Source organism: Mastigoproctus giganteus, chromosome 11, assembly GCF_048544385.1.
Source record: "Mastigoproctus giganteus isolate SK-2022 chromosome 11, ASM4854438v1, whole genome shotgun sequence".
NCBI classification, from domain to species: domain Eukaryota; kingdom Metazoa; phylum Arthropoda; class Arachnida; order Uropygi; family Thelyphonidae; genus Mastigoproctus; species Mastigoproctus giganteus.
Window position 1 is genome coordinate 63,913,426 of NC_143585.1, and position 27,934 is coordinate 63,941,359.

Below are 27,934 nucleotides of genomic sequence, written 5' to 3' on the forward strand. Positions count from 1 at the left end.
AGCAAAGGTTGACATCAGAAGTTTTTAAACAGTAATCCTACCAAGGAAAAGAAGAAAATAAATCTCGCAGGTCATCTAATTTTGCATTTTTGTAATGCCGAAAAATACGAGGTTGGGAATAGCCATGAGATAAAGGCTCCATTGGAGAAGAGACAATCACCAAGTTGTGATCTGAGGTGCCTAAAGGACCTCTCACTTTGACTGTGTACTTAGAAGGGTTGTTTGTGAGAAAAAGATCAAGTGCGTTGGCTGTATGGTTAGGATTGTCTGGTATTCTTGTAGGTAAATGAACAATCTGTGCAAGGTCATTAGTAATTGCAAAAGCCTCAGCATCTTGACCAGCTGGGTCAGTATGGCTAGAAAACGGAAGCCAGCTGGAATTGTGAACATTAAAATCACCAAGGAAAATTTCCTCACTGTTAAGAAAGTTGGACTGGAGAAAGTCAAGTTGCAAAGAGGGGAAGTCAAAGAGCTCCAAGTGATTAGTGGAGTTGGGAGAAGGGTAGGGACAACAGATGAATTTGACACAATGAGGTAGAGAGATTTTAAGCCAGAGAAGATCGCAAAGAGGTAATTCCAAATTACCAAGTCTCTGACCAGGAATATCGGAACGGGCATATGCACAAGTACCACCTTTGAGGCAAAAGGAATCATACAGGGAATAATTTCGACAACCGAGATGAGCAGTAGTTGAATTTACCAATAACTGAGATTCTGCCAGAAAAAGTATATGGGGGTTTGGCAGACTGCAAGTGGAAATGGACATCATTGAGATTAGAATTGAGACCACGTATATTTGAGAAATGAATTAGGAAGTGTTTGGGAGGTTTAGATCTTTTCACAGATAAGCTTACTCTATTAATTTGACAATTCGTGGTGTATTCAATAGTAAGAAAAAGTGGGCAGGACATGCTGTATGAAGTAATGAAATTTTTGGATATGGCGTACACATGGTAAGAATATACCCAGATCCTTGACATAACGTGGCCTCGACAATGCTCCCCGCATACACACTACTCAGACTCCCTCGAGTCACTATCTGGCAGAATAGAGGTAGCAAGATTATACACTAGCTGATCCAGAAGCCTCCTAGAGAGTTCGGTGTACTAACTAGCGGCTGCCCTGCGAACATCGTTTTAGAGCTGTACCCTCGAAATGTAAGGAAGATTGGATGTCCCCATGATGTTCATCATAACCTCAAAAGTCATCAATCATACTGCACGATGGAAGAGATGGGGAAGGGTTGACCGGAACTTAGCTCTGGAGACTTAACATGGGTTCCACCACTTCAAGCCTCCAATAAGCAAAGTGGTGGTGTTGATGAGTCATCTAGTACTGCCTGGTAACACAGAGGGGTGGCATTCCTCTATGTGGTGTGCGTGCCACACCTCGACCTCTGCTTATGTTGGTTCACACCTAGGTGGTCACTCACCGTGTGCTTGTGCATGGAGGTTATACTAACAGTCCCACCATTGTGAAGGTGGAAGCAAATGATTTGGCTGACACAGACCGTCCGGGCTTCACCGAAATTGGGTCCACTTGACTTGAGTATCATCTGAATATCAATTTCATCAGCGTTCTAGACTCCCAGGTAGCAAGTACAGCTTGTCTGGCATATCTGAGAGAATGTCTGTGACAACCACAAGGATTCTAATTTGAAACCTCACAAGCACCACCATTCACAGTGGCTGTTTCAAACACTCTGAAACTCTTCGGTTCTACTATATATGTCTTCTTTATATAGAAATAATTAAAAAAATAAAATAAAATAAAATAAATTTATAGAAATAAGTCTCAACAATTCTTCAACATTCCAAAATTCATTTCATCAGTAGCACTGCTGGGAGAGTGCTTAGTTATTACTCTAACAATTCTCAATCAACACAGTGGCCACAACTGCTGTTCTTCCATAATGTATGGAAAAGAAAAGGCTTAAGTTCAGTTGGCATCATGATAACTTTTTTGGGGTTGCATGTCTCCTCTCTGGGAAACTAAGTTTTTCATCCTGCTAGTCAACCAACCATCGATTACATACCATTTATAGATAACACTATGCCTTACTTATCTCACATATTCTACACAACCCAACCTGATCGATATTGCTTATATCCATAGATTGGGATAGCTGAAATTCACGTTGACTCCTTTATAATCTTATCCAAAAACGTTTTGACAGTTCAAATTGACCTTAACAGAAATGAAGTGGATTTGGGAACTAATGAGTTTCACTTAGATGGAGAGACATAGTTAATCCGTTGGAAGGTGATGAAATTAGATAGGTTTTGGAGAATTGATTTTGATGCTGGGGGCATAGTGCTTGCCCAGAATAAAAAGAATAATTTTTTTTATTCCCATACTTAGCATTAAAAAAATATAATGCAAATTCATATTTATGCCTTCCAATATTGGTTAGATTTTGGTAACATTTTTATAGTTTTCTTAAGTGTGCTGATGGGCTACAGGAATAGATGCATACTTGTTTCCACTGTGAAGGAGAACTCCTTTGAGGTTTTGCTTCGAAGGATCACTAAATCTTCACAACCACAGATGTGAAGATGTTCACAAGCACCACCATTCACAGCGGCTGTTTCGATTAGCTTCCACTTCCGTTGGTTGGTAGAAAATTTCAAAAAAGTTCATAACTGCAAGAATGTTGTTATAATATGTCATTGAGCTTTCTTTGGAAAAATGAGAACCAATTCTTTTTCATGATGCTAGACCAGTGCTTCTCAAACCATCTGTGATGAAGGACCAGTTTCTTTTATTTCCAATTCATTGCAGACCGGTAACATCTGTGACCAATTTTCAATTCGTCGCGGACTGGCACTGGTCTGTGGACCACACTTTGAGTAGCACTGCTCTAGACCATGAAAAGACTGTTCCTGGGACCAGCAGATTCTTGGATTTTAGTCTTGACCCTAAACACTCAGCAGACCTTCCAGAAGATCTTTACCTTCCAAGAATTTGTCTTGTTCTTCCTTGAATTTATTCAAGCTATTCACTTCCACAACAATGTATGGAAGCTATTCTGACAATCAGCCACCCACTGGCTGAAGGCAAACTTCTGCACATCTATCCTGAAACCATTCCCAATTTTAATTTATATCCATTCAATGTGTATAGTCTCAGCAAGAGGAAGAATGCCATTCACATTCAGCTTACTCAATCCATTCAAGGCCTTAAACACTTCAATCAGATCACCGTACAGGAGCCTAGCCTCTAGATGCTGTAATTGCAGGGTTGAAGCCTTTCTAGGTAAGAGCATCATTTTCCCTTCATCAATTTGGTTGCCCTTCTCTGCACCCGTTCCAACAGATCTACATCCTTCCTAAAGTGGGGGCTCCAGAGTAGATTATTTGGATGGTTTAGGGAAGAACCATTCAAAGAAGAATGGTTCCCATTTAGAATTTGCTGTTGGTAACATTAGCAATTAGTCCCACTGCATAGAATTTAAAATGAGACCACTGTAGTCACCCTTACAAAAGCAAAACCCTTTCCCTTTACCCTTGACAGTATTTATGTCTTTAATTAAATTCCACATTAGTACACTGTGATCACTGCCACCCAGTGGGTCTTTTACCTGCAGATTCTTAATGCATGTAGAATCATTGATGATAACCAAATCAAGTGTATTGCTTCCTCTTGTTACCGAAATCAGGTGCCAACTCAGCATTGTTATGGGCCTTTATGAGAGCTTGAAGAATTGGATAGATGCCCTTGAAGGATTTAAATTGAGAGGCCATCAAGCTCTCAGCTGCTCACATCAATTCTAGAGTTTGCACTTGAATATTAGGCAACACAGCAGCAATCCCCAAGGCAAAATGCACTTGTCTCACAGGAACTAGTTGTTGTCGGTGACTCTATTGTCAGGGAAACGTGGAATATATTGTGCAAGAAGGATAGGTGGAACAGGACCAGGGTATGTCTGCCAGGGGCAAAGGTTGATGATGTTGTAGAGCAGATATCAATTTTTAAGGGCACAAAAGGTGATATTATTGTACACATTGGCACTAATGATATTAAGAGTAGGAGACCGGCAGAATTACTTAACAAGTACAGGTCAATGTTGAAAAAAAGCCTGAGTTAGGGTTAAACTTGAAAGTGTCTGCAATTCTGCCCAGACACAATAGGAGGAAGTATATGATGAGAGCCTTGTCAATCAATTTGGCCTTGGAGAGATTGTGCAAAGCTGAAGGAGTAGAATTTTTCTCAGCTTTGTCTATGCTTGTTAACAGGAGAGACTGCTTCTACAAGGATTGGATACACTTAAATGGAAAAGGTGCAAGAATATTTGCTGATGCTGTCGAGGCAGTGTTAGGTGGGTCTGAAAACTGTTAGCTTGGGGGGGACACACAGACTAATAGACTAACAGTCACCGCTGGCAGAGGTGCAAATGATTCTTGCACATGTTCGTTCTCTTAGTTATCCTTGCACAGCACTTGTATTCACTGGTTCCATGATGACCCACAGCAGGGCCTGAAATCCCCAACCTCGCTTTCCGGATCACTGCATTTTCTGACAGAAGCAGTGCAAGAATCACCTACATCTCTGCCTGCAGCTCTAGTTAGTCTGTGAATCTCCCCCCATCAGCAAATATTCTTACATTTTAAGTATCTGCTATTTAAGTATATCTCATTACATTGGTTTATATCATGCTCCGGATCCCAAATGGCAGATTCAGAATCTGATGGTATGTTTACAAGAACAACTGGTAGAAGAGATTACACGTAGTTCAGGTCCAGGGGTACTTGCCTTACAGCTGAAGTAATGTTGATGGGCTACACAGTGCTCTTCTTATTCTTTGCATTATAAACTGCTACATTTATGGAACAAAGTAGCAATTGTATGATCCTGAGGTTCCCTTTACACCATGGGAATGACAAATGTCGTGGCTTTCTTTTCACCACATTCCACAATTGCAAGCCCTCCACACATGTAAAGCAAACTTTACGGAAGGCCCAACTTTTATTTTGGTCACCTAATTTAATTTCAAAATATGCAACATATACATTTTTCACAAATGATGTTATATCCTGCCATTGTTTCACCACAACATAGTTACTGCAATGTTCATACAACCGTAAATTACCTTTTTTCAAAGATACAGATATGAAAATTATGCTGGAAGCAAATATCAGTTTTCACGACTGCACCAGAAAACTCTTGACGTGTCTGAACACATGTGGGCATGCCTATACTTGTCAGTCACAAAGGAAGTGGTACTCATTGCATATACATGGAATGTATATCTAAGAAAACAGTTTGCATATTTTTGAATTAGTACTAAAAATACACCCAGAAATACAATTAATTTTTAGGAATATCAGAATACAGTCGAACTTGGTTATAATGAGCATTAAGGGACCGACAAAATTTCCTCATGATAGCCATTACTCACTATATCAGTGATGGTTAAATCTACCTCCTATTTTTTTTTTAATTCTCAATAACTTAATAAAAAGATAGATTCAAAAAACAAAAGAAATATTAGAGAAAAAAAAAAATTTTTTTCTCTAATATATATAAAAATATATATATAAAATATAAAACAATTTTATATATTTATTTGGTTTTTAAATCGATTCAGCCAACCATTGTTACATATATAAAATTGTTGTGCCCAAATTGTTTAGCAAATTTTTCCACTTGGACCTTAGTGGTCGGGACCATCTATTGAAAATTCAGCACTTCGTTGTGTAGTGAACCATTGAAGAAATGCTTTATCGGTGTGTGTAACCTCGCACTTTCTAATTTTTTTTTTTTTTTGGTTGCGTTCTTTTCCAGTGCCAATATATAAACATGTTTATTCTTTTACAATGTCATCACTGTTGAAGAGAACAAAGAAACTTTTTACACACTTCAACATTTTTTGCTCCACATTCTAACTCACGAATAATTTTGACTTTTTCGCAAATCGAGAGAGACTTTCTTTTGTTAGTAGACATTTTACTGAAGGAAGGGTTCATTTCTAACTGATTTTATTAAAATGACAGTAACATGATCTACATAGAAAGTTCTTAGAAGCCCCAAAATAAATTTATGGTTCAGTGAATACAAGACAATGTCAAGGTGTGTTTGTTCTGATTGTGGTCTCCAGGGTTTCCCCTATAAGCCGCAGTAGCATGTGAAAGCCAAAGCCGGCAAGTGTGTAGGTGTGTAAGTATGAGTGTTGGCATCTGGCAACTTTGCAGCCAGGGGACATCCAGTTTCCTGCCCCCTTGACTCCCAACCTTAGCCAGGAGGAGGCATGCCAGGGACTACATTCCAGGAGGTGACACGTAGGAGGAGATTACAAAAAAATTCTGAAAACCCCAATAAGAATAGGAGCAGGAAGATAGCTTGAGAAGTATGGGAAATGGGGAGGGAAGGAAAGAGATAAAAGGAAGGGGATAAAGAAAGAGGTATCTCCTGGAAGATGAAAAGAGATCATAATTAAACTAAATAAAAAAAAAAAAAGGCACCATTTACATCTTACAAAATATATACATCCATAATCAAGCCCTGAGAGAAACAGACTGATTTACTGCCTCCACAAGACATTTTATAATGATATTTCAAATTGCAATTTTATGCATTAAACATCCCAAATCTGTCCCTTAGTGAAAGAGCTTCCTTCACTAGATATTTCTATATACTAAACAAAATAATTCAAAAATCTCAATCACAGTTACAACTTAACAAATTGATTAAGAAAATTGGAAATCCACGGAAAGAGTCAACTCATAAAGAGTGTTCACCTTAGAACCATAACAGGATTATGTCACTTGAACATTAGCAATACTCTTCCTACTCTTGAATAATCTTTCAGCAAACAAGGTGAAAGCATTGAAATTCTCCTTATTCATGGGAAAGTCCAGCAATTCAGTATCAACCTAAACATTGGTCAACAGATGAAATTCATTTCTTATATCAATATAATATGGGCAATCAAAAATGAGCTGTTCAACAGATTCAAGAGCACCACGCTGACAAAGAGAAGTAGCAGACAGTTCAGAATTTATATTTCTGTGACCAGTAATCAGAAATGTAGGGAACAGTCCAGGAATAAACCAAGCACATTGTTTCTTATAGTCAGACTTCAGGTAAAAATTTATAATTTGTTCTTCCTAGTCCAGAATGCACCCAATCATTTTGCTACTCACTCCTGGGAAGGTCATGGCCTTTGTCTTTTAGCATTAGCAAAGCCACATGATGCAAGAAAGCAAGCTTATATAGCATCAGCCAAAAAAAACCTCCTTATTTCACCCATCCACTTGCTCCAAATGTTTATCTAGTTCTACCTTGAATCTGTTTAAGCTATCAACTTCTACAACGACTGATGGAAGTTTGTTCCAGCAATCAACCACCCGCTGGCTAAAGGCAAACTTCCGCACATCCATCCTACAACTGTCCATCCCATTAGCATTGAGCATGGTCAAACCATTCAAGGCTTTATACACCTCAATCAGATCACCTCGCAGGTGCCTAGTATCCAGACAATGTAATTTGCAAAATCTAAGCCTTTCTTCATAAGAGCAACCCTTTGTTCCATTCACTAATCTTGTTGCCCTTCTCTGTACTTGTTCCAACAGCTCTAATCCTTCTAAAAATGAGGCCTCCAGACCTGTATACGGTACTCAAGGTGTGGCCTGACCATTGCCTTATACAAGGGGATAATCGCCTCCTTATCCCTGCTAGAAAAATTCTTCTACATCATTGACAAGACACCATGAGCTACCCTTGCAGACTGTCTGCACTGCTCAGAAAACTTCATATCTGCCTTCACAATTATCCCCAGTTCCTTTTCACTATCTACCACTGTCGGTGTAGTACCACAGTTGATATGTTACTCTGGGGTTACTGCTTCCCATATGCAGTACTTTACATTTGTCAATGTTAAACTTCAGTTGCCACCTCTCAGCCAATCTGCTCAACTATTCTAGATCCTGTTGCAGTAGCCTACTGTCATTAGTGTTATTAACAACCCTGCAACCTTCGTATTGTCTCCTAACTTGAACATTAAGCCCGATATAACATCAATATCATTAATGAATACAGAAAACAACAATGGACCCAACACTGAACCCTGGGGGAGTCCACTAATAACATTAGTCTACAAAGAGCAGTGTCCATTGATTACCACTCTGTCTTCTCCCACTCAACCATCCCTTTATACATAGCAGCAATTTGCCTCCAATGCCAAACTGCTCCAATTTGTGGAGCAGACTTCCATGTGCAGCGGTAACAAAAGCTTTTATAAGATCATAATATATGATATCAAAATTATTCTTTGCATCCAGTTCCTTTGTGACTACATCATAGTATCCAATCAAATTGGTCAGACAAGACTTCCCCATAACAAACCCATGCTGTCTCAGACCACCACAATCAACTTTACGAAAGCAAAAGCCCTTCCCTTTACCCTTGATCGTAGTAACCTCTTTGAGGAAATCCCACGTCAGCACACTGTGATCACTGCCACCTAGTGGTTCCTTTATCTGCAGATTCTTAATGCACGACGAATCATTACTGATAATCAGATCAAGAGTATTACTCCTTCTAGTTGCGCCGACCTGGCTAGCCGGGTGGGTAAAGTGCCTGCCTGGCAACCCAAAGGTTGTGGGTTCGAATCCCGCCTCAGGCTTGGATCAAAATACTGCAAAAACCTTGGGAGGTGCATTATGGCCACAGAAGCCGATGCGCCAACAACTACCCCAAAAAAAAAAAAAAAAAAACCCCCTTCTAGTTGCCTCCCAAACATGCTGCTGTAGAAAACAATCATCCAATAAATCCACTAAAGCCTTGCTAGTGTGTGAGTGAGAAACCCACAAATTCCAGTCAATCTCTGGGAAATTAAAATCGCCCCATTATAAGACACTGATTTACTGGCCCACTCTATTTCTCTGTACAATTGCTCATTATACTCATAAGATTCATGTTCTTATAACACACACCTACTCACATTTTTCCTTTCGGTGCTTAAGTCACACTAAACAGACTGAACATTGCATTGTCCATCAACATCAATTGGATGCACTTCCTCAGATTTTTGTGTTTCTTAACTAACAGCATAACCCCACCTCCCTTCCTGTCCTGTCCTGTTTATCCTTTCTATTCACATTGTACTCCCCAAATTCCGGTGCTTATGTCTGTGTGACACCACATCTCTGATATCCTAACATTATCTGGCTTTGATGTCTTGACTAACACTTCAAGGTAATCAAATTTATTAACTGTTCTCCAGCATTGGTGTACATCCAAGAATACATGCACCTGTTTCTACTCTTAGTTATCCTAACAGCCCATGTATTTACTTGTTCCACTATGACTCCCAGCAGGCTGCCTCCGTAGCCAGGTGGGCAGGAGCAGCAGTGCGTAGCACACGCTTCTTGATTAGACCAGAGTTTGAGCCCGTGACCACCAAATACGGAGGATGCAGAAAGGTCAGGGAATGACCACCGCATATCCCCGGAGCAATATGGCCTTAGTTGCTAATGCTCCTAAAAACCAAATAAACAAACAAACAAACAATGACTCCCAACAGTCCTGGAAATCCCCATTGCCTTGCTTTCCAGATTGCTGCTCATTTCAATAGAAGCAGTGCAATAATCAATTTCACCTCTGCCAGTGGCTACTGTTAATCTATAAGTCCGTGTATTTCCTCCACCAAGCTAACAGTTTTCCGACCTACCTAACTCTGCCTCAATAGCATCAGCAAATATTCTTGCACCCTTTCTATTTAAGTGTATCCCATCCATGTAGAAGCATTCTCTCCTGTTAACAAGCACAGACCAGGCTGAGAAAAATTCTATCCCTTGAGCCTTGCACAATCTCTCCAGTTCCGAATTGATCGACAAGGTTCTCATCATTTACTCCCTTCCATCGTGTCTGGGCAGAATTGCAGACACTTTCAAATTCAACCCTAACTCATGGCGTTTTTTTCAGCATTGATCTGTAGTTGTTGAGTAATTCTGCCAGTCACCTACTCTTAATATCATTAGTGTCAACGTGTACAACAATATCACTCTTTGTGCCCCTTAAAGATGATATCTGCTTTACATCATCAACTTTTGCCTGGTAGACAGACCCTGGTCCTGTTCCACCCATCCTTTGTGCACAATATGTTCCCCGTTTCCCTGACAATAGAGTTACCGACAACAACTAGTTCCTTTGGGACCAATGCATTGTGCCTTGGGGGTTTGCCACTGTGTTGCGTGATGTTCAAATGCTAGCTCTGGCATTGATGTGGGCAGCTGAGAGCTTGATGGGCCCTCAATTTAAATCCTTCAAGGGCATCCACCCTATCCTTCAAGCTCTCATATAGGCCCATAACAATGCTGGGTTGGTGCCTGATTTCCTCACACTCCTTACATCTTGCACACACAAAGACATTTTCCTTGGCAATATTGTGTCTCGTTCCTGATTGCTCCACAAACATCAGTCAAGCACTGCATTTCAAAAGATTGTGATTCAGAGGACAACCGTTCCCCTCAGTTCTCCCCTGACGCACAGCACTCCCATTAGTTTGAGTTTGCTTTGCTGCTCTGGTCTGAATGATGATTTCTATTCAATTTCAAATAAAATTCCAGTACAAAATATAAGCCTAAACTTATATCCCAGTGCAGTTATAACTATATATATGTATTTCAGTATCGAATATTATCTTCGAGTTAAGTTGTATGACTTTCTTATCTCCTGTCAAGTTATATGTATTAATTTATAATTTAACGTTTGTATAAACTAGGTCATTATATTTATTTAGTTAAAAAAATACAATTTAATCGACAATGAAATTTAATAAGATTTGTAAATTTTACTGATTAATTGATACTACTATATCGCTATCTAGTTTTCCGTTAAACATTACGTTATCTAGTTCAGTGTGTACGTTGTATTGTATAACAATGGCGGCAAGTTACAAACGGTAAATCTACAGACACGAGGTATTAATTACTTTCAAAATAAACCATGGAGCTTGACTAGGCCTACAAGCTACTTATAGAAAATAATTTAATCTAACAATTAAATCAATAAAATGGCTAAATATAATTAAAAACTTAGTGGTTATTATAAATATAATATAATTAAAAACATTTGCGGGAGCTGCAAAACTTGTCCAACACGTGGATTAGATACCCTTACCGATACTAAGTAATAACCTACAAAATCTCTATCTAAGTTCAGATTAAACTAAAGTATTGTTACCAGGAATATAAAGCAACTCTAGAAAATAAATTAATATGCTAATTTAAGTCAATAAAAAAGCAAAAATTTAAGTAAACTTCTGTGTTAGCTGGAGCTGTAAAAACTTCGCCTGTTCACGTGTACTCTCACACCTAGTTTTTCGGAGAACTCTGATCTAATTCTTTTAATATCATCCTTCTGAATGTCAAAATTAACAGCAAAACCTCTCAAACTAACTGGGAGAGTTTTTCTTCTATAATATAGAAGGTAAGATAACATCTCATATTGTATTGGGAGTCAATGACATAATACAGACAGTTCCTGCTTTATGAGGTTTTTTTTTTTCCAAATATCAAGTATCAACAAAATCGAAAATATGAATGTTAAATGCAAAAAATGAATGTTAAACATTCATAAATATTGCTTTTCAAACCACACATGTAGCTATACAATACAGTGTACCCCACCCCGCTTTACGATATTAAGCCGTTCCAGAGACACACCATCATATCGTGAAAATATCATAATGTGAACCCAATAACACATTGTTTTTTGGTAAGTTGGACCTCGGAAATTGAAATTTTCGCTACATAACTCTCTAAAAGGTTGTTTTTATAGTGTAAATTATTAGTTACCAATTCAAATTATTAAAATGCACTACAATTTCATCGTTATCGTATTTTCTGTTATAAGAACCAATTTCGAATGGCTTTGTGATATTTTCTAAAGCACATTTCTGGAGTTCACTACCAGAAAACAATAAAACCAATTTGCACTTTCCGGTTTATTGAGCTTTTCTGTTACTGCAAGCAGTTATAAACAGATAGTAAACTCGATGTTATTGCATTTGCAAAAATACTGAGAGCTGAAATTGTGTGGTTTTTTTTTACGTTATTATGGTGAAATGTATTTCCCCTTTACTGAAATCTTCATTCCTTTTTTTTAAGCTTCGTAAACTTGTTACTCCGTGCAAATCGTGTTAGTTGCAATTTGTCCATTCAGTTAAAAAATGCTTATGCATGCTATTGAAATTTATAAAGAAAAGAAAAGATTATCTTGAAAATAAACTCCTCTTGAAGCATTTCTGAAGAAAAAGTCCTTGTGCAACAAACCAACAAGTGCTGAGTCAATAATGTGTGATCAACGAGTGTGCATTTAGTCGATGGTGATGATGAAGAATAAACATTCTTTAACATTTGTAAGTCTTAAATAATTTATTTATTATAATTTGTTTGATTTTACAGGCTACGTTTTCATTTCTTTGGATAAATCATTCATTGTTTAAACATAAACTAATTTCATTGTTGAGAACGTAACCCCTATTTTTAATATTGTCTTTGGGAAATAAATTTCCACTTTATAAGTTTTCGCTTTACGAGTGCGTGCTAGGAACGAATTAACTCGTAAAGTTGGGAACTACCTGTATCTGTAATGCTACCGACGACACAGTTCTACAAGATCTGCTGGTAGCCAATAAAAAGAAATGTTGCGTATGAGTGTGACATACTTTTTAATCATACAGTTTACAACTTTAGAGCCCAAACCTCAGCAGCATAGCAGACAATTGGAATAAAAATACATGTGTAATACAAACCAAGAGTAGAAGACTTAATACCATACGAGTTTCTAGTTAACCTAATAATTTTACAAGTTAAGGTTTTAATTTTCTGCAAAATAAAATTATCATGGCTAATGAAATTAAGCTGATAATCCAAAATGATGCCAAGGTATTTATAAGTTCTTGTTAATTAATTGTTTCCCTGTTCAGTTTAATATTAGGAAGTCTGTTCAAACTTAGATTCCCTTTCAACAGCATCTGCTTCGTCTTATCAATAGAGACGTTTAGTTTGTGAGTAGAATGCCATATGTTAAGCTCCTCTAAGATATTCACCCTGTTTTCCAGATCTAATCTGCAATTTCTGAAAATTAAGATAACAAGGTCATCAGCATAAGCAACTTGAAGGATGTTGCCTCAATCCTCAGAAAGCCACCCATCAAGGACCATGTTCCAGCACACAGGGCCCAGAATGAATCTCTGAGGACAGCCTCTAGTAACAGACCTCGAGATAGAACAAAATCCTGAAGAAACCAAAATTTTTCGATCACTAAAGTAATCCACAAGAAGGCGGTAGATAGGAGCAGATACCGCCACCTCGCTGAACCTAGCCAGGACACTTTCTGCCATACGCTGTCAAAGACCCCTTTGAAATCTACAAAAAGGCTGAGGACTCACTTTGAATCAGAATTCTGGATAGAATTTAAGACAAACAAATAGCATCAATGGTTGATTTTTCTCACGTAAATCCAAATTGATTTTGTGCATTCAAACCTTTGTCCAGATAATATTTTTGGAATCGGAGTACAGTGAATATAAGAGTAATCTGTAAAAGGATAATGTGACAAGCGGAACGTCAGTGCACTATTGTATAGCCCCTGTCCCCGAAAGGACAAGGTCATAAACCGGCCAATTCGTTGCAATGCAGGTGGTCATAAATGCCAAGTTGCACTTTTCATTTTTGTCTATTCCAAGAATTGGATTTTTTCAACTACCCGAGCAATTAGGAATGTTTGCATAGTTACCAAAATTTGTACGGTATATCCTGTAGTATGCTTGTTATATGACTAAATTTTTAAATAATTTTGTTTTAAAATTGAATTCATTAGGATTTCATCAATTTATTTATAGAGGTAACCAAAATTTTGCAGTTTGCAGCCCAAGCAGCACATGAACTTGTGCCTCCAGATGTAAGTATTACTTTCTCTCCTTCTCTCTCTCTCTCTCTCTCTCTCTCTCTCTCTCTCTCTCTCTCTCTCTCTCTCTCTCTTGGAATAAGTTTAAACCATTACTGCAATAATAAAATTTCAGTCATCTTTCTGAGATGAGTTTGAAGAATAAATGTAAGAATTAAGTACTACAAACGGGGTGGAAGAATAGGAATGCTTTGGTAATAAAAAATTACCAGGTTTATGATTATGAATTCTGGTGAAGAGAGTTTGTTTCTAGACTGTTCCCGTATTGTTGGTTCCCATTGCTTTTAAAAATTGTTTGCACAATTGTAAGTCTTCTTTTATGAGATCCCATGAGCCAGTGAGCTTTCTGGCATTGGAACGATGTGTGAAGGATAGTGACATTTTGAACACACAGAAAGCTAAAACTAAGGATCTTACCCATGATCTCATTATGTTCCAGTGAAATATATAATATATATTTCACTGGAAGAAATATATAATAATAGTCATTTCTCATGAGTGACATAGTAAAATATTTATGTTAGTTCCCTACTAGAAAGTAATACAAGGTGTAGCAGAAATCGTGTACACATTTAGTTTTTAAATTACACGCTAAACATGATATAGCCATGTAGACGGTCAGATATCAAAAGGTGAGATTTTGGAGTTTTGTTCCCATTATTTCTTTCTAGACTTCTATTATAGATAGTAACTTTGTTGTTTGTTTCAAATATTAATCTACAATTTGAAATTAAGTCATTATCATCCTCATTGTTCTGCTGTTCCATGGGTGGTAGTAAGAATCCTTGCCACCATGCCCTGTCCGTATACTTCTCTCCATCATTGATTTCACTCCACTTTCCTCATCTATTGATGACATTAGCCTTTATCGTGTCTTGCCATCTCATTCTTCAAATGCCATCCATAGTTCTTTATTGTGTTCACATTTTTCCATCAATTGTCTGATGCCGAAAATTAGATCCACTGTCAATCTGTTAGGCCTAAAACCATACTGTTCCTCAGCCATCTGGTTTTCAATTGTTCCTCTTATCTTCTGCTCCAACACTCTTGTACAGCTTACTCGGAAACTTTTAAATACCAGCACTATGCTAAAACATAGGCAGCTGGTATTGACAGACAAACAGAACAAAGAATTCTCTAACTGCCTAAACAGATTTATCATAAATTTAGCATAAATATTACATTTTTATGATTATAAATAGTCAAACCTGATGAACCTTAATTACATTATACTTGAGTTTCACAAAAGAATTTAAAAATAAACACTTTAAAACCATGTTTGTAGTAAACTATTTAGCACATATAAAACCAATCATCACAGCTACACATTAGCACCACCTTTTAACATTGTAATGTTAAAAGGTGGTGTTAAACACAATGTCAGTTTGAACATTGTGGTAGCTTTTATACCATTACAAGAAAGCAACCAACAAATACAGTTACTTGTACTTTAGTGAAAAGGTCACAGACTTTTTAGCGTGAGAATTAAAGTATTAAAACAGTATGGACATACACTTAGTGAACAGCGACCACTTATGTAATACCACGTTGGGCCACTGTTCACGTGGATAATAGCTGCTATTTGCCTAGGCATTGACTCCACTAAATGTCTCAAGACGAAATGTCTGTCATGATTTGCAGCCATGCTGCCTGCAAGGCTTTCCAGTGTCGGAACAGAGTGAGTCCATGCACCTCACTTCCTGTTCCAAAACATCCCACAGGTGTTCAGTGGAGGTCAGGCCAATTTGGAGGCCAATCAAGGTGGATGATATCTTCACTGTGTTCCTCGAACCACTTGTGCCCCCTGTGGGCCCGATGACAGGTTGCATTATTGTCTTAAAGATCCCATTTGTGTTCAGAAAAAAAATTCATATCAGGATGCTAGTTCTTGCCACCAAAACTTGTCCTATATTAAGAGCATGCTTTGTTGGTCAAAAATTCATATGACATGTTCATATGAATTTTTGACCAACATATGACATGTTCATATGTGCTAGTTCTTGCCACCAAAATATGCCCTATATTAAGCAACCACCACCACCTTCCTGAATAGTGGGCACTATGCATGATGGGTCCATGGAGTTGTGTTGCTTGCGCCACACACAAAGGCATCCATCAGCATATTGCACCAGGTATTTGAAATCATCCGTCTAGTGCACTTGTTTCTAGTCCACCAGTGGCCAACTAGCATGTTGTTGACACCACAGCTTTCACTGTCAACAATGATCAGTGATGAGGAGAGGGTGTCTCTTGGATCGTCTACTGTTGAAATCACATATGTTTGGGTGTGTGGCACATTGTCATTTTGGGTATTGTTTTTGCATTCCCCATACTCAGCATGGTTTTGTAAAGGGAAAATCATGTTTAACAAATCTGGTTCGCTATTTCGAAAGGGTCACTCACGAGCTGGATTTAGGGAATAATTTCGACATTGTTTATTTAGATTTCAGCAAAGCTTTTGACTCAGTCCCACACGAGCGGTTGCTTTATAAGCTGGAACAGGTTGGAATCACTGGGAAAATCCTTAGATGGATAGAAGGATGGCTTCAGGGCAGGAGGCAGAGGGTTGTGATAAATGGCTATTCCTCAGATTGGGTTGATGTAAGAAGTGGGGTTCCCCAAGGATCAGTATTAGGACCACTGTTTTTAATTTTCATAAACGACATTGATGAAGGGATAGAGGGCGTGATGTCTAAATTTGAGATGATGTTAAAATTGGTAGAGTAGTTAATGATCACTGTCAAGCTGAGCTTCTTCAGAGAGACCTAGATAGACTTCAGGAATGGTCAGAAAAATGGCATCTGTGCTTTAATCCAACAAAGTGTAAGGTATTACACCTGGGAAACAGTAATCCCAAAAAAACTTATTCACTTGGTGGAGTTCAACTAAACCAAGTACTGGAGGAAAGGGACTTGGGTGTTACGATACGGTCAGACATGAAATTCTCTGAACATTGTAAACAGGTTGCAAGGAAGGCCCATGGTGTCCTATCGATGATCTATCGAACTTTTGCAAGTAGAGATAGGGACGTGATAATCCCATTATATAAGGCTTATGTTAGACCACACTTGGAATACTGTGTTCAAGTATGGAGACCGCACCTAAAGAAAGACATCGAGCTTCTTGAAAGGGTGCAAAGAAGGGTAACTCGCCTGGTGAGATCGGCAAAAGGGCGTCCTTATGAAGAAAGACTTCGAATATGTGGGTTGCAGAGTTTGGAAACTAGACACCTTAGAGGAGATTTGATTGAGGTGTTTAAGGCTCTGAGAGGCATCAGTAAAATGAATGAGGACGAAATTTTCAAGATTATAAATGATACTAGAACTAGGGGACATAAATTCAAGTTACGGGGAGAAATGTTTAGATTGGACTGCAGGAAGTTTTATTTTAGCCAGCGAGTTATAAATTACTGGAATAAGTTGCCTTCATGGGTGGTAGAGGCCGACAGTTTGGGGAAATTCAAAGGTCATCTGGATAGTACTTTCGGATAAGGGAAGCGCATAGGATGATAGGTTTAATTTCCTTTTTTTTTTTTATTTATTAATTATTATTATTTAGTTATTTATTTTATTTTATTTATTTTTTATTTTTATCTTTTTTTTTTTTTTTTTTTTTTTTGGCTGGTGCAGCATAAGCCATAGGCTTTCTTGCACCATGCGGCCGTTACTAATACTAATATTGTATTGCGATGTCGGCGCCTCCAGGTGGGCAGGAGCAGCAGTGCGTAGCACACGCTTCTTGATTAGACCGGGATTCGAACCCATGAGCTACCAAATATGGAGGATGTGGAAAGGTCAGGGAATGACCACCGCATATCCCCGGAGCAATATGGCCTTAGTTACTAATGCTCCTAAAAACCAAATAACAACAACAACAACTGTCACACAGTGACATGCCATTGAGCACATACTTTGCTTAGCATGAACATTCACTGTGTGGAATCCTTTACCGTTCTGTTGACAGGAGATGGTTTGACCTGTTTGACACTATTCTTTGTACACCTTAACCACAGTGGGCCCTGAGAGACCAACAAGACATGCCATTTCCAATATGAAAGCACCTAATGCATAGGCTCCAAATCATACCACTTTATCACTTCTTGCTAACCAGATGCAAATTACTGCTGTGAGTTATGTGGCATAGTCTATTATGAATGGGGTGTGTGACTGTATGCTGCGAGAATTACAAAAGGAAGAGACCAGATTATGGATAATATGGAGAAACTTTTTTTTATTGAAAACAAATCTACACAACAGTGAAACCAATAATAGTAATACAATGATAACATAAATAGATATGGTGTGCTAAAAGAGAATAAACAATATAGGGCAAGTTTGAAAAAAAAAAAAAAAAAAAAGTCAAAGAAAGATTATTAGAGATATGTAATGATCTTTCTTTTCAATAATAATATTCACTTCTTAATAATCAGTCCTCTGTCTTTCAGTTGGAAAGAGGTTACCGATGTATAATTTTGAACAGGTTGGGATTGCTGGTAAGATTCTCAGATGGACTGCTGGATGACTGCAGGGTTGAAGGCAGAGGGTTGTGATTAATAGACATTCTTCAGATCGGTGTAACTTCAGGAGTGGGGTCCCTCAAGGATCAGTTCTTGGACCACTGCTGTTTCTCATTTTCATAAATGACATCGACAAAAGGATGGAAGGCATGATGTTAAAATTTGCAGATGACGTAAAGATTGACAGTCATTTATGATCTGTGCTCTTTCAGGATGACTTGAAGAGACTTCAGAAATGGTCAGAGAAATGGCAGGTACGTTTTAATGCTACTAAATGCAAGGTCTTACACTTGGGGAATAGCAACCCACAGGTGAATTATACCAGTGACGTAGGGATGGTGGGGCAGTCTGCCATGGGTGTCAGCCAGAAAAGGGTACCATCACTTGAAAATACAAGAAGGAAAGTATTAACTTTAACAAAATAATTTCAACTTTTTTTTTGTTTATTTATCTTTCTCCACTTAAATTTACAGTTGTTAGTTTCAATTTCTGTTTGACACAATTTAATTAAAGACAAAATACTTTGATTTTTATATTAACTGACTGTGACTGTAATACGTGTGTTTAAAGTTTTGGTTTGTTATTAACACACAAAACTGAGGATTAAAATAATATTCAGCCTTTACAAATGCATTTAGTTTAACCACATTTTAAGTTCATCTTACAAGTCATTAAGTTATCACCACATTTTTGTTGAGCAGATTTATATGAAGTATACATTTTTTATTTTGATTTCTACTTATTTTACACTTTATAGAATTTTCAGTTTTTTAATGAACTTCTTTATGTTATATAGGCCCCTGCATATAAGTACAAAATGAAGTGAAATCTACCTAGCTGATTTCAACAGAGAAAAGCAAGAGAAGAAGTTATTCAAGCAATGTCTGGATCATTGTTGAAATATGTTACATCTTCAACATCTAGTGCAATAGATATTCAGCATGATAAATCAGAAGAGCAAATACAAGAGTCATCTTCTTAAGAGGATCTAACAGAGAAAGATATTCATCCACTAGTGGAGAAGAATCTGGTGAAAATACACGAGCAGAGAGAAGATTCTGAAAAGGAAGAGGAAATAAGCATATTTTGAAAGTGTTCCTATGTTGCTTTTTGGCATATCCTGGTACCAGATAATTTGAGAATTTATTTTATTAAAAAAGGCAGTGAATATTTTCAAAATAAGGATGGAATTTTTGATACCGCTGAAAGAGGAGGAGAAAAAATTAAAGGGAAATGTTGACAGCTAACAACTTCCCTGTTTTTATAAGACACTGCCAAACGGAGATAAAATTTTAAGAACATGGATGGTTTATTCACCGTCATCAGGAAATATATTTTGTTTTTTGCTGCAAACTATTTTCATTGGAGAATAAAGAAATCGAAATATCCAACTTCATCATGAGAAAACTTGGTGGAAGTTAAACCCAAAGGTTTCTGCCATGAAAATAGTGAACAGCATCTCTCATGCTGGGAGAAGTGGAAAACCTTAAGTCAGGGTTGAAGTTTCAACAAATTATTGACCACATTTATCAGACAATACTGGATAAAGAAGAAAGAAATGGAGAGATGTTTTACATCAGCCTTTAGATTTAATCTTATTTCTGGCTTGTCCTTTTGAATCTTCCTTTTCATGGGCATGATGAATCCATATTTACTACAAATAAAGGAAATTTTAGAGAAATGATAGAGTTGATATCAAATTATGACCCCATTTGAAAGAGCATATTTTAAAATTTGAATGTTTGTATTTATCGCCAGAGATTCAAAATGAGCCTATTAACATTTTAGGAAATTATACGAGAGAAAAAAATAGTAGCCGATAATATAAAACAAGCTAAATATTTTGGAATTCTATTTGACAGTACACCAGATGTATCCCACACTGACCAAATGGGTGAAATAATTAGTTACATTCACATTAGTTACATAGGTGACAAGGTTGAATTGAAGGAGTCATTTTTTGGTTGTTGGAAATACTGCTGCCAAACTCACAAAAGAAATTTTGAATAATTTATAGAAGGATGGATAGATATAAATTTTTCCGACATAAATTGTGCCGTGGTCAAGGCTACGACAGAGTGGCAATCATGGCAGGAATTCGTGGTGGTGGTGTCCGATCTAAAATCAGTGAAATTAATCACAAAGCATTGTTTATGCCTGTGCAAACCTTATTAAATTTATGTGTAGTGCATTCGTTTGCAAGCATTTTGTCATGTAACCTTCTTTGGAAAACCTTTATTCTTTCTTTTTAGTCTGTCCACGCCATTATGAAATGAAAAAACATTCAGGAATGACAAAAAACTTTAGTCAATTTGCCTGTTTTGCTGGACAAAGAAACCCCAGTTTCTGGGGGGGGGGACCTATCTACACCTGAGACCAACTAACTCATCCACGGAATGAAAAAAGCCATTAAAGTTCCTTGCATCATCAACAGGATTCAAACCCGGACCTTTTCCACCTGGTGTGGGGAGGATGATGATACCACTCTGCTACCCGTGCAGACATACAGGAATGGTAGTCAGAAGACTTGCCCAAACATGCTGGAGTGCACATTATGAATCTGTAAATATGTCAAAATGAATTTTGAAAAAATAACTTCCGCTCTACAAACATTGTGCCGAACCTCAAGAGAATATAGATACCAGAGGGACCGCTGAAATTTTATTATCATTCATGTGTGATTTTTCTTTTCGAAGTTATCTTTCTTTCTGGCACGAAATTCTACAAGAAGTTAACCTTATGCAAAAATATTTACAAACAGTCAGAATAAGCTTGAAAAATGTGTTTTAAAGTAACAGACCTTAAAATTATTTATTAACGAAGAAATAAATAAAATTGTAGAAAGGGCTCTTCAGTTCACAAATACAGCTTGTGAGGAAATAAGCATTTCAATAATAAGAAGAGGAAGAATAAGGATAAAAAAAAAACAAATGCCAGGAGAAATGATGAAGGATGCTGGACTGTCACTCCAAGAAGAATTAAAAAGAGCAATGTATGAATGCCTGGATAGGTTTCGGTGAGAATTGGAGGTTCGTTCGAAGGCAATGGACAAAATTCTTTAAACATTTGCCATTATTCGACTGTATAATTTTGTCGCTGTGAAGAAAGAAGAATATGAAATGCATATTTCAAAGCTGACCAAAATTTTCGATTTCATCACGAAGAAATTGTATTAGAAATTGGCTGAACAAGATGCCATCTACAAGCTGCAAAAATAACTGTTGAAGAAACAATTAACAGTATGTGTATCTATAACTTCTTGCAAAGGAAGGTTTTCTAAATTAAAATTAATTAAAAATTACTTCTGTTCATCGATGGGTCAGACTAGATTATCGAATCTAGCTATATTATCTATTGAAAATGAATATGCCAGTAAAATTAATTTTGATGAGGTTATCAATAAATTGTCAAAATGAAGACACAAAAATGGAAACTATAAATCTCTTCTGTTACATAATACATTTAGGGCAATAGCATCAGGTTACGTAGAAGCTAACTAGCTTATAAATTAGTGCTAGAGCATCATGTCTGTATGTAGCCAATTACTAAGTAGTTGAAAAGTGGCATCATTTAAGTATATCCCATATTGTGAATACCTTCACGAGTTACTATGATATTGCACTACCTCAAATAAGTAATGCTTCACCAATGGAGAAGACTACCGTTACTTATTCTCAGCAGATACCACCACCACAAGGCGCCTCCATAGCCAGGTGGGTAGGAGCAGCAGTGCTTAGCACATGCTTCTTGATTGGACCGGGGTTCGAGCCCATGCCCACCAAATACGGAGGATGCGGAAAGGTCAGGGAATGACCACCGCATATCCCGGGAGCAATGTGGCCTTAGTTGCTAATACTCCTAAAAACCAAATAACAAACAAACAACAGATACCACCACCCAGACAGTACTTTTTTCGAGCTTGTTGGCTCCTTGCCAGCAGGTGGGCAGGTTACCCTGGCGTTGCAATGAGGACAACCCAGTTGCGAAGTATAACTCCACAATATGAGAGATGCCTGATGGTATACAAGTAATCAAGATTACATAATACATTTTGAGCAATAGCCTCAGGTTACGTAGAACTTAACTAGTGCATAAGTTAGTGCTAGAGCATCATATCTATACATAGCTCCAACTACTAAGTAGTTGAAAAATTGCATCATTTAAGTGTCTCATGTTGTGAATGCCTTCACAACGAGTTACCATGATATTGCACTATCTTGAATTCACAATATGAGATATATTTAAATGATGCCATTTTTCAACTACTGAGTAGCTGGCTACGTATAGGCATAATGTTGTAGCACTAACTTATACTCTTCTGTTATTGATTTTCACATTTTGTATCTCTTTGTTATTATATTAAATACTGTGTAAATAGACTATACTTAATTCACTGAATTTTTATCTTCTTTGCAAAATGTTCTTTAGTTTTCCGTGATTTTTTAAAATCAATTAAGTTCCTTTTTTTTTTTTTTTTTTTTTTTTTTCCCAAATTGATAACATTATTTAGGGGGTTGCACCAGAAGGATCTGCCCTGGGTACAAAAGACCATAGATATGCCACTGAATTATATACTTAGTGGGGGTTGAATTAAAAACAGTGGAGGAGAAAAGAGATCTGGTACTTACAATACGAGTAGATGTGAAGTTTTCTGAACAGTGTAAACAGACAGCCAGGAAAGCCCATGGTGTACTATTTATCGAACGCTATTCTGTAGAGATAGAGAAGTCATCATTACACTGTATAAGGCAATTGTAAGACTACATTTGGAATACTGTGTTCAAATGTGGAGACCTTATATGAAAAAAAGACATCAGGCAACTTGAATGGTGAGATTGTAGAAGGGTGACCGTATGAGGAAAGACTCCGATTATGTGGACTACAGAGCTTGGCAACCAGGCACCTAAGAGGTGACCTGATTGTGGTTTATAATTGTTTGAATCTTGCCGCCATTATTATAGTTATAGAATGAGTGGTAAGAGAATTCAAATTTTTTAATTGTGGTAAATAGGTAGCTCTAAAGTTCGAATCAGTTAAGTTGGCATTAGTTGGATAATTTTGTTATGTATTATAAAATTAGCTTATAACTCCTAATTACTTGTTAGACATATATCTTTTGTGTTTAGCTAAGGACATGAATAATTTAACATTGTTATCTTTACGGTATAGCGTAATTTATATTCCGTACTTATCAGCATAGGGTATAACATAAAATTAGATAGCGTAATACATATCACTGCATTTAGGAATTTAGTAGCTTAGTGTAGTATTCTTAATTAATCAGTTAAATTTATTATTCTTATTAATTTTCATTGTTAATCAATTAAATTGTATTCAAATGCAAATCATACTTCCGACTAGATTAGCAAAGCAATGGGCACAAAGTAGTGGGAGTGCTGTGGCTCAGGGAGAACCAAAGAGGGGGATTCTCCAACGCATTACAGCCTAAAAAAAATGTGCAAACTTGTGAAATGTTTGTGGACCTCTCTGTTAACAGGACACGATCTAGCCAAGGAGGATATCTTTGTGTGCTAGGTGCAGAGTGTGTCAAGAAATTAGGCACCAACTCAGCTTTCTGATGGGAGTCTGAGAGTTTGAAGAGTGGAGTAGATACCCTCAAAGGAATTAAAATGGCAGGGCCATCAAGCTCCAGCTGCACAACTCAACACCAGAGCTCATGCTTCTGCATCAGGCAACACAGTGGCAATCTTCAAGGGAGAAAGTGCTGGTCCCACAGGAGCTAGTTATTGTCAGTGACTCAATTGTCAAGAAAATATATTGTGCAAAAAAGGATAGGTGGAATAGGACATGGGTATGTCTGCCAGGGGCAAAAGTTGGTGACATTGTAGAGCAGATATCATCTTTAAGGGCACAAAAAGGTGATATTGTTGTATATTGTTGTTGTTGTTATTTGGTTTTTAGGAGCATTAGCAACTAAGGCCATATTGCTCCGGGATATGCAGTGGTCATTCCCTGACCTTTCCGCATCCTCCATTGTATATGTTGGCAATAATGACATTCAGAGTAGGAGAATGTTGAAAAAAAGTCGCAAGGGTTAAATTTGAAAATGTTGGCAATATGCCCAGAATTTAGGAGCAACATGATAGGAGGGAGTATATGATGAGAGTCTTGTCGGTCAATTTGTCCCCTGGACAGATTGTGCAAGGCTCATGAGGTAGAATTTTTCTCAGCGTGGTCTGTGCTTGTTAACAGGACAGACTTCTATAGTGATGGGATAAACTTAAATAGAAAGGATGCAAGAATATTTGCTGATGCTATTGTGGCAGTGTTAGGTAGGTCGGAAAACTGCTAGCTTGAAGGGATTCACAGACTAAAAGATTAAGAGTAGTCGCAGGCAAAGGTGAAAGTGATTCTTGCACTGCTTCTATTAGAATGAGCAGCAGCCTGGAAAGCAAGGGATTTCAAGGACTGCTGGGAGTCTTATCATGGAGTAAGTAAATACACCAGCTGTGTTGAGGGTAATTAAGAGTAACAATAGGTGCATCTTTACTTGCAATGTACAGCAATACTGGGAATATAGTAAATAAATTTGATGAATTTGAAGTGCTGGTTAAGACATCAAAGGCAGATATTGTTGGGATATCAGAGACATGTACAATTCTGCACTGCTTTTACCTGTGGTGTCACACATATATAAACAGTGCAGAATTGGAATTTGGGGAGTACAATGTGTACAGAAAGGATAGACAGGACAGGAAGGGAGGAGAGGTTATGCTGTTAGTTAAGAAACACATAACATCTAAGGAGATGCATCCAGTTGACATGGGTGGACAGTGTAATGTTGGATCATTTTGGTGTGACATAAGCACTGGGAAAGGAAAAATGAGAGTAGAAGTTTATTATAGTGACTCTAATGAGTATAAGGAACATGGTACAGAGAAACTGAGTGGGCCAGTAAATCAGAATATCTTATAATGGGGGATTTTAACTTCCCAGATATTGACCGGAACTTGAGTTGGTCACTCGCACACAAGCAAGACATTTGTGGATTTATTGGATGATTGTTTTCTACAGCAGCATATTTGAGAGGTAACTAGAGGGAGTAATACTCTTGATCTGGTTATTTATCAGCAGTGATTATTCATGCATTAAGAATTTGCAGATAAAGGGATCACTAGGTGACAGTGTTTTGGCCGACCGGGCTAGCCATGTGGGTAAAGTGCCTGCCTGCCTGGCAACCCAAAGGTCGCGGGTTTGAATCCCGCCTTGGGCTTGGATCAGAGTACAAAAGCAAAAACCTTGGGAGGTGCAATATGGCCACAGAAGCCGATGCACCAACAACTAACAAAAAAAAAAAAAAAAAAAGAAAAAAAGACAGTGTTCTGATGTGGGATTTACTTAAAGATGTAACTACCATTGGGGTAAGGGGGGGGGTTGCTTTCATAAAGGTGACTACGGGGGTCTCAGACAGTTTTTCAATTCTATACAGTGTTACCAACAGCAAATTCTAAATGGAAAGCATTCAAGGAATTAATCTTGGAAGCTGCTAGGCTTTTCATACCAACTAAGAAATACTGTTCAAGGTTTAGGCATAAATGGATGTCAAATGAACCAGTGAGACTTGTGGCAGAGAAGAAAAATTAATGGAATGCATATAAATTATTAGGTGACACAGAAGCCTGTGGTAGATATAAACTTGTCTGTAATAGGATTTAAAGGAGGTTAGGCAAGCGAAGGCAGATTACAAGAAATCTTTGGCAAAGAATGTAAATAAAAGCAGAAAGATTCATTATCTTTGCTGTTTAAAAACATTATCTGATTCATCCTCTTCCTTCTCTAAAAGGAAGGCGATGAATCAGATTGGTGTACTCGAAATTGATGGTTCAACTGTTGATGATCTTGCTGAGATAGCTGACAAACTGAATGAATATTTTTTGAATCTACATTCACACATGAGGCCAGAAGTTTAAACTCTTAACAGGGATTTAAATAATTTTGTAATAACTGAGAGCAAAGTGGAAGAGAAATTGTTGAAGTCAAATATAAGAAAGGCACCTGGGGTGGATGTGATCTATCCAGTTATATAACAAACCCTTTTGCCATAATTAGGAGAGCATCCTTGGACTCAGGAATGGTCCACATTGACTGGTGATGTGCAAATTGTATCCCTAATTCACAAAGGGGTTCATAGGGTGACATGAGTAATTACAAACCTGTTAGTTTAATGTAGTGTTTCCATGCGGGTATTCTTTCTCGGGAAATTTATATATATTTTTTTTCTGAATCCCGAAAAAATCAGTCAGGAAAATGGGAAAAGGTGTTATAATTCTCCTGCGAGAATTAAAGCTTAACAATCAACACAGAAATGTTACTGGTTTGAAGGAATCCACCAACATAAAGTCGAAAGCAAGCGCAGGAAATGCTGACACGCAGAGTGGAAGGTTAAGCAGGACCGTACTTACACTTCTCGGGGCCCGGGGCTACCTTTAAAGATACTAGAGTCCAAAAAAAAAAAAAATTTTTACCGATCTGTTTAAATACAAACATTGTAATACTGAAAAATATAAGGATTCGTGTTTTTTTTTTCCCCCCCTCAAATTTTAACTTTATTGGGGGCCCCTGATATGTGAGCTCTAGGCTGGAGCTCATGCACCTGTGCTTAACTATGGCCCTGAAGTTAAGGTTGAAATTTCTGAGAACCAGACAGGATCACATAGGAGAAAAGTGATCGTAATCTAATCAGTCAGTCTTGTTGTAACTGATGTCATGTTATATGTGTGTTCGTGGCCCTGTCTGCTGCTAACAGTGAGTAATTCTTGCAAATAAAATAAATATTAATAAGTTTATATGTATAGTACACTTTATACAAATCCTATGAATGGTGTTTCAAGAAATAACAAGTTTGGAAGCAAAATAAGTTCTTAAATTGGCAATTTCGACACATGATTCTGTGTAGTGCTGTTAACTTTGCTAGGAGATCTGAATGTTACATTATTTGAATACTACCAACAATGTTCGCTGGCGTTTTATCTACTAAACTTAATATTTATTATTTATTAAGCATTTTTTTTTAGATATCCATAATAACGAGTAAAGAATATGAAGAATGTTGGAAGTATTTTAAGAAAGATAAAGGAAATCAGTCAGCTCGTTGCCAGATATATTTTAAATCATTGCAATGTAAAGTATCATCGACTAGCGGACTTCATAGGCATCTTGAACATATTCATGGCATGAAAAGAACAAAAAAATCTGAAAATAATTCTGATGAGCCAATGCCTACTACTTCTAAGAAACAATGCACAATTTTACAGTACATCAGAGGAGTATTTACATATTTACAGTTATCTCAAAGGAGTATTTACATATTTACAGTTACCTCAAAGGAGTATTTACATATTTACAGTATCTCAAAGTCACAAAATTTAGAGCCGCCTCCGTAGCCAGGTGGGAAGGAGCAGCAGTGCGTAGCACACACTTCTTGGTTAGACCGGGGTTCGAGCCCGTCACCACCAAATACGGAGGATGCGGAAAGGTCAGGGA

The 27,934-nt window shown here is 37.5% G+C and overlaps 1 protein-coding gene across 2 annotated transcripts in view; it reads left to right on the forward strand.

Moving 5' to 3' along the window:
• The window catches only part of Mys45A (SDA1 domain containing protein Mys45A), a 199,013-nt gene that overhangs the window by 118,081 nt on the left and 52,998 nt on the right, over positions 1-27,934 (forward strand). For both annotated transcript variants that reach the window (XM_090385160.1, XM_090385161.1), the window contains exon 13: positions 13,850-13,908. In XM_090385160.1, coding sequence (XP_090241286.1) covers positions 13,850-13,908 — 59 coding nt within the window. The remainder of the gene's footprint in view (positions 1-13,849; positions 13,909-27,934) is intronic.